We start from the raw sequence: 7,500 nt of genomic DNA, 5'->3' as shown, positions 1-7,500 counted from the left end.
GCCGCAGACAGAGAGACCTGACGACTGTGCCCCCCCCGTGCTACATGTGTGTTTGGCCGAAAACACAACCGCTGTCGCATCAGCCATGCGATGCTAATGGCCTCTCTCTCTCATACACACACACACACACACACACACACACACACACACGTGCCAATGAAGAGAATGGTCTGGAATCAGTGGAAGCTGACAGAAAGCAAAAGGCAGGGTGGGTTAGGTTGCCAGCGTAGCGGCTTAAGCCAACAGAATGCTATTAGAACATTATAACAACATTTATGCCAAAACCATTTATGGTTAAGGCCTTTCCTCTCACTGTCTCTCCCTCTCTCACACTCATGAATGAATATTTACCTGTCAAACAGATAATATACATCTAAAAATCCTTTTGTTTCCTCTTTCTCTCCTCCTTTCCATCTCTCTCTCTCTCTGTTTCTCTCTCTCAGGCAGTAGGCGGCTGAGATGGGCGTTCGTCTAGACTGCCTACGCGACTCTCTGAAGCCGCTGCTGCCGCTGCTGTTGGTGCTGCTGCTCTGTGCTGCCCCCCGTTGCCGGGGGCGACCGTTCGGCATCGCCGAGCCCACCGTCAATGTGGCGGTGGTCTTCAGCGGCTCGGCCTACCAGACCGAGATCAAAGGTCGTCTCAGCAGGGAAAACTTCATGGACCTGCCCCTGGAGGTCAACCCCATCACGGTCCTGGTGAACAACACCAACCCCCGCACGCTGCTGACCCGTATCTGCGACACTTTGGCAGCCAACCGGGTCCATGGCGTGGTGTTCGAGGATAACATCGGATCAGAGGCCGTGGCACAGATCCTGGACTTCATCTCCACCCAGACCGCCGTGCCCATCGTGGGCATCAGCGGGGGTTCCGCCGTCGTCCTGCCGCACAAGGTCAGAACTTGGCACCGACAGGGGCGCTGATGTCACTCATGGGCATAGTACCGAACCAGGCTGGTACAGCCAGTTATTAGAGCTGGCAAAGCAATGGCTCGTGTTCCTGGAGCCTATGTAAACAAACTCTGATGTCTAAATGCTAGCCTTGACTTCACAGAGAGCCGGTTACTCTCTCACACTTTTTTTTTTTTTCTTTAGATTTGTCTCACAAGAAAGGCCCCAAGGTTACTTCCCAGTACACTCAGATCATTCAGATACTGGTTGGCATGGGAAAGGTCTAAATGAACATGACTTAACCTCACACTAGCTGAAATGTTTTGTTGTTGTTGTTGTTGTTGTTGTTTTTTTGCGTTGTGTTCCCAGGGAAGATACACTGGCTGACTCCAATTTTTCATTTAAAATTCATTTTAGCGCTTCGAGCTTATCTGTGATAAACTGTGGTCTACACCAACATTGCTACACTCCTCAGATTCTCCATGATTACTTTTCAGGGTTGTGCCTCCTATCACTGATAGACATATTCAGTAGGTGATTTGGTTTTTTTAACAGGGGGGAATTTTTTAACAGGGGGGATGGCCCGATGGTCACTGACACTACTCTATAGAGTATATGGGGGGATGGCAGGTTATAACAAGGGGGATGCAGTTTGGTGACCTCTGGTTACCAGCTGTCATAGATATTTCATAAATTATTCCTTAAGGGTGCATTCCTTGTTATGGCTTTTGTAAGTGTGTCGTGGATCAGTGCTGTCGACCTGAGTAATGACGGGGGAAGATATATAGCGAATCATAAAGAAAGACGTCATTCCGAGAAAAACGTACAGCGCTCCGCGAGACGAGCGAAACACTCGAAGGAAGACGATTCTCCGTTCAGCAGCGGCACAGATGCAGTGACACTGGTAATTAGCATACTCATTAAAGTCGTTATCGTTAGCAGACATCGTCGGCGGCTCCATTTCGCCATGAGTTACGGCGCAACGGAAAAAAAACCCCTCCCCGGAATACCAAAACTGTCCATGTCTATGTCTGTAGGTTTGGTTGCATGAACGTCCATGGCGCGGATACGCGCTGTATTCAAAACAAAAAACGGTTTCTGGATGCGGGATTCCAGAAAGCTGGTGGTTTTAGTAGATACCCTTCAGCGTTGCTGCATTCGCTTACACAACCACACACACACATGGTTTTATTTGGCTGTTTATCATTCTGTTGACTTCAAGGGAATGAGCTGACTGCATTCCAGCAATCCGCTTTCAGAATTGAGTTTTACATCAGTCCAGTTAAACAGTACAGGAAGCATTAAAAGAAAAAAAAAAACAAAAAAAAAAAAACACAGACTGGCCTGAAATTGCTTTCAAAGAACGAGAGGCTGTAAATGCTTCTCGGACTCCCGCGGAGCAGAGCGGACCGAGGGGCCAAACTTTAATCAAAACGTAATGGCTACGCTCGCGCAATGAGTCACAAGCCAATCGCGTTCGTCCGAGAACGGGCGCTCCCGCGTTTCTACGGGTCACCGCGGTGAAACGAAACGACGAGCCTGTGTCCATCATCGTCCGCTCTCAGATTCGGATGAGATAGGAAAGGAGGAGGGCGCTGTGTCATCAAAATTTTATCGGCTCTATGCAAATTGGCATCTTTACGAGTCAAGCTCCGTCCTCCCCCACCGGGCGCGGACCCGTCAGTTTCCCGCAATACGCGAGCACGTTATTCGTTTCTTAATATGGAGGGAAAGCCGGCTGGTTCACGCAGAAAGCCCCTGTGTTTTATTAACAACTGCGGGTCATGTCTGCATCTTTACACATCTGCGCGTTCCTCGAGTTGGCCGCACGCAACAAACGCAAGCGCGGCGTCCATCTCTCATAGGATTTATCTGTCAGCCTGTATCTGTCCGGGAAGGAGTTTTCATAACAAAAGTGGTAGAATTTGATGAGAAACTTCACTGGTTTATGCAGTTTGGCTTCTGCCACCCTCCTTAATGTGAAGTGAGCTGCAGCTCAAATGGATGTATTTTAGAAGCGTGAACACAGGGCTGGCGGGGTGGGGGGGTGGGGGGGTGTTGTTGAGCTCAGATTAATATTGAATGCGATTACAGCCGTGTCAAACATTTTACAATCACAGCTGGTTGAGATGGCGTTTTTTTTTTGGTTGAAGTCCTACTGTGGTTAATTGATCAATAGATCTTAAACAGTAGATTTCAGGCAGTTCCAGTCCAAAGAGCTTCAGGGGGAATTTGGACATAATGCTCTCGAGCACTTTATTACAATCCAACAGCTGCTGAAATAATTGGAAATTTTTTACTTTGGTCCATATGCCAAGAGACTCTATTTCCCTATCCAAAAGCTGAGTGAAACGCCACTGGAAATTTGGACGTCTGTACAGGTTTTCAGGTACTGACATCATTTGGAAGCTAATTTACCTCCTGCTGGTCTGTTTTGCTATGACTTGCAAAAGTGTCAGAAGGAAAAAGCTTCCAGTCTAAAGAGAATAAAACTAATAACGCCGAATACCGGTCATCTCTGGGCGGGGAGGGGGGGGGGGGGCGGTGTTGCTGGAGGGTAAGGGGGAGTGGGGCATGTGCTGCTCTGAGGTCAATACCTGTGTTTCTTATCTGAATAAAGATTTGTTCTATATTCATATCTTGGGGGTTTGTTTGGACAGTCCTGTAGTATGGTGTATGGTGTGAATTAATCTGTTGGAATATGATGATGTGAAACAGCTTAATACACGTTCAGACAGTGTGTGACGAGTGAGAGTTCGATGGCCCATTCCAATGATGAGGATTCGCTCACAACATTAACAAGTGCCCGGATTTAGCTAAGATTTATGAATGGTATTGATTATACTGGTAAATTCATTTATAAGTAAGCAACATATGTGTGTTCAATAGCTTTTTTTTCTGTCATTATTTTGTATATCTAAGTGTGGCTTAGGACTGCTTGGCTTGATTTATATAGTGTGTGACAGTAGATGTTTGGGGGACTGTTTGAATGGTATTGATTTTGGCAGCATATGAGTATTTGAGTGTAGAGGGCTGGTGATTTGGAGCTGGTGACTCTGGACTCATTAGTGGCTGGCATGGTCGTGTTGGTGAAGTGGTGGCCCATGGCCCGGTAGCAGTGATCTCAGGTTGGGTCTAATTAACGCCTGCGTACGTTGGCTCCGGATACACGGATTCACTCCGGACCCCGGTGTGCCAGCGTTCGAGAGAGAAAAATCACTCTAAGCTCTGTATAATGGCATCTGTCTTCAATCTCCCAGCCTGGATTTGGACTGAGAGTATGCAAGATTCAAAACTGAGCATAAAGAGACTCTAGAAAACACACAGAGCACCAATAAACATAAATTACTGACAATTACCAATAAAGACACCCAGTATGTGAGAGGAATACCCTCCTTCTTGAGTCTCTCACTGGTACCCAAGGCAAGAAATCAAATCTGAACATCTGAATACATAATCGATATATGCGATTGAATTTCCCTACTACAACAGCTGAAAACATACCCCTCGTTTCAAAGGTAGACGTCAACCGTAGACAAAACGAGATCGTTCCGGAACCACGACAGCACGCCGAGGACGAGCGAAGGCGATTTAAAGTCGCCTCTTTAGATTCTTGTGTTTTGTCAGACTGTGAGAACTGTCAGGTCTTAAGAAAAACGGCTTGGCTATTGACTGATCATTGGGACCACATCCAAAACAAGTCAGCAAAAAAAAAAAAAAACCCAAAAAAAACAACTAGGGCTAAACAGTCTCTCTTCTCATCCGTTTTTCGTGATAATACAGGGGGCCCGGTCCAGGAGACAGAAGCACTGGGACATAAGCTGATAAAATCGGGCTGTCCGGGGGCTATTTTGCTCAATTACCATGCTGATTAGCCCAATTAGAATGAAGGCATCCTCGCCAGATCTGTTCTCGGGCCGTGCCAGAGTTAAAGCACAAATTTTCCCCCTACGGTCTGTCAACAAAGCAAAAACAGAAAGCAAGCAAGAAAGACAGGAAGGACGGAAGAGAGAAAGAAAGAAAGAAGTAATGAAAGAAGGGATGAAAGGAAAGGAAAGGAAAGGAAGAAAAAAGGGCGAGAAAGAAAAGAAGGGACTGTATTCATTCAAAGAGGGTTTTTTTTTTTTTTTTGACCGGCATCTCCATTCAGTCCGTGTAAAACGCGCGTGGTCGGTTTGCGTTCCCTTCGCCCCGGCCGATTATTCAAACAAATGTCACGGCAAAAAGGGCCGTCCACGCACCTCCTTACTGTGAGAAGCGTGTTTGCTCCAGGCGCGTCGATTGATGGAGAACTTCTTTATGACGTCCAAGGCTCAGACGGTAGATGACCTGGTAACAGAGATGTTTTTTTTTAAACACGACGGACCTTAATGCGAGCAGAGGCCGGCTATGCGTTCGACAGGGCATTTATATCCAGAGTGAAAGTGTGGCGAGAGAAAACTGAGGAAACACTCATGCTTTTATAATCATATTTTCCCTTTTATGTGGTCACTTTGTCTTGGGAGCACCGAGTGTATACCGTCAGAATTTATATTGATGTGTTTCAGGTGACGCAGTCAGTTGTCGAATTTGAAATGGAAAAGCGTGCCCCAAAGTCACCCCCCCTCCCCCTCCCCCCGTTCAATATTCTGAGACAGATTCAACATCCTAACATTGATTTACTGCTGCAACACTAACTCAAAAGTCCAACAGTCATTTGACTTTCCAACATTGATTCAACATTATAACATTGATTCAACATTCCAGCCGCAGCTCAGCGCTTGCCCGCTCATTCAACATTTCAAGAGCGATTCAACATCCCGGTATTGATTCAGCATTCCAATGTGGACTCAATATTTCATCTTGAGCCTGACATTCCGACACAGATTCAATGTCCCAAAGCCGACTCAACATTGTAACAGCGGGTGGCTTCAACATTCCAGGAATGTTAAACATTCCAGCACATATTCAACATTCCACAAGCACTTCGACATTTGCACACCAGTTCATCATTGCAAACACTGACTCGACAGGAAATCATTTATTTAACATTCCAACTGTGTGTTAAATATTGCAGCCCTGAATCAACATCTCGGCCCTGAATCAACATCCTAGCACTGAATCAACATTCAAGCGCTGATTCAGTATTTCAGTGCTGATTCAGTGTTCAGTATTCCTAGCTCTGGGGAAGTTTGTGGAAGTACCGTATCTTTGAACTGATTAAATGTACAATTTACAATTTACAATTTGGTATTTAGCAGACGCTTTTTGCCAAAGCGACTTACAATAAGTGCATCAGTCAGATCCTATTACCTCATAAACAGAGATCACAATAAGGCTGTACATTAATTACCCTTCGTATTACGCTCCTGGGATTCTGTGACAGTAAACGAAAAAACACAAGACAAGGTTAATAGTGTTTTTTTTTTTTTTAATATATATATAGAAAGGGAGGTTAGGCAGTGGGGGACAGGTGGGTTCTGAAGAGGTGGGTTTTCAGTTTCCTGCGGAAGATGGCAAGAGATTCCGCAGTCCTAACTGAGTGAGGAAGGTCGTTCCACCACCGCGGAGCAATGGCGGAGAAGAGGCGTGGTCGAGAAGAACGGCTGCCGGGTTTCCGAAGTGAGGGAAAAGCCTACTACTGTAGAGTGCTACTGGATTCACTCTATGTCTAACTCCCAGACAGAGGAAGTAAAGGATCTGCCCAAAATCCAACCCTGCCCCCCCCCCCCCCCCCCCCCCCCCCCCCCCCCCCCCCCCCCCCCCCCCCCCCCCGTTCCTCCTCCCATCTGCTCCCCGGTGCTCCACCGGTCCGGAGAGAGAGATGGAGTCCACTGGTTTTTCATAGGAGTAAAAGGAGCCTGAAACTGGAGCGGACAAAGTTCTCCCCCTCCATTACTGGCTAAACACACGCTCCCACATCCTGCCGGGGAAACGGATAGCACACTGACACCAATACAACTGTTTTTGTATGAGGAAAAGCAAGAGAGAGGAGCAGCTAGACTGCTTAGGTCATCATGAAGTGTGTGTGTGTGTGTGTGTGTGTATTTGTATACTGGCTTGCGTTCTTGTGGCACTGTGAGGACCAAATGTCCCCATAAGGATATAAATATCTGACAGTGGAGTGATGACACATATGCAAATACTGCCAAAATGTATCTTTGGTTATGGTTACAGTTAAGGCTGTGTTATTCATCTGTCATTACAATAGATTACAGGTCAGAGGGAAGTTAATTAACTCACTAAAATACAAAGAAAAGAAAAGATAAGATGAAGAAAACATGCTTGTGTTAGTGTCTGTGTGTTTGCATGGTGTAAATCTGAGTGCAGGTCTGTATTTGATGGACTGGAGATGTGTATGGATTGGCCGACGTGTGCAGAAGAGAGGGAGAGTGTGTATGTGTTTATGTTTGTGCGTGCGTGTGTGTGTATGTATGTGTGAGTGTATGTGTATGTGTGCGCGTTGGAGTACACAATGCATAAATAACAGGGCCCATCTCCTGCAGAGAGACCTGTCTTCATGCTTCACTGCACTATTAAATACGGTGGTGATTCCATCTTCGTCATGCCTCCATATATCATCATAAATTCATTCAGCCCGTACCACCAGAACAGCATAGCACCAATGCCAAT

At 46.3% G+C, this 7,500-nt stretch overlaps 1 protein-coding gene across 1 annotated transcript in view; it reads left to right on the top strand.

The window, feature by feature from the left end:
* Positions 1-459: 459 nt before the first annotated feature.
* The window catches only part of grin2ca (glutamate receptor, ionotropic, N-methyl D-aspartate 2Ca), a 42,208-nt gene continuing 35,167 nt past the window's right edge, over positions 460-7,500 (top strand). Inside the window, exon 1 of the mRNA XM_030793654.1 lies at positions 460-891. Within this exon, the coding sequence (XP_030649514.1) occupies positions 460-891 (432 nt within the window). The remainder of the gene's footprint in view (positions 892-7,500) is intronic.

This window comes from Chanos chanos, chromosome 16 (assembly GCF_902362185.1).
Source record: "Chanos chanos chromosome 16, fChaCha1.1, whole genome shotgun sequence".
NCBI lineage: Eukaryota > Metazoa > Chordata > Actinopteri > Gonorynchiformes > Chanidae > Chanos > Chanos chanos.
The sequence above is the reverse complement of the archived record's forward strand: the minus strand, read 5'-3'. Positions and strand labels throughout refer to the sequence as shown.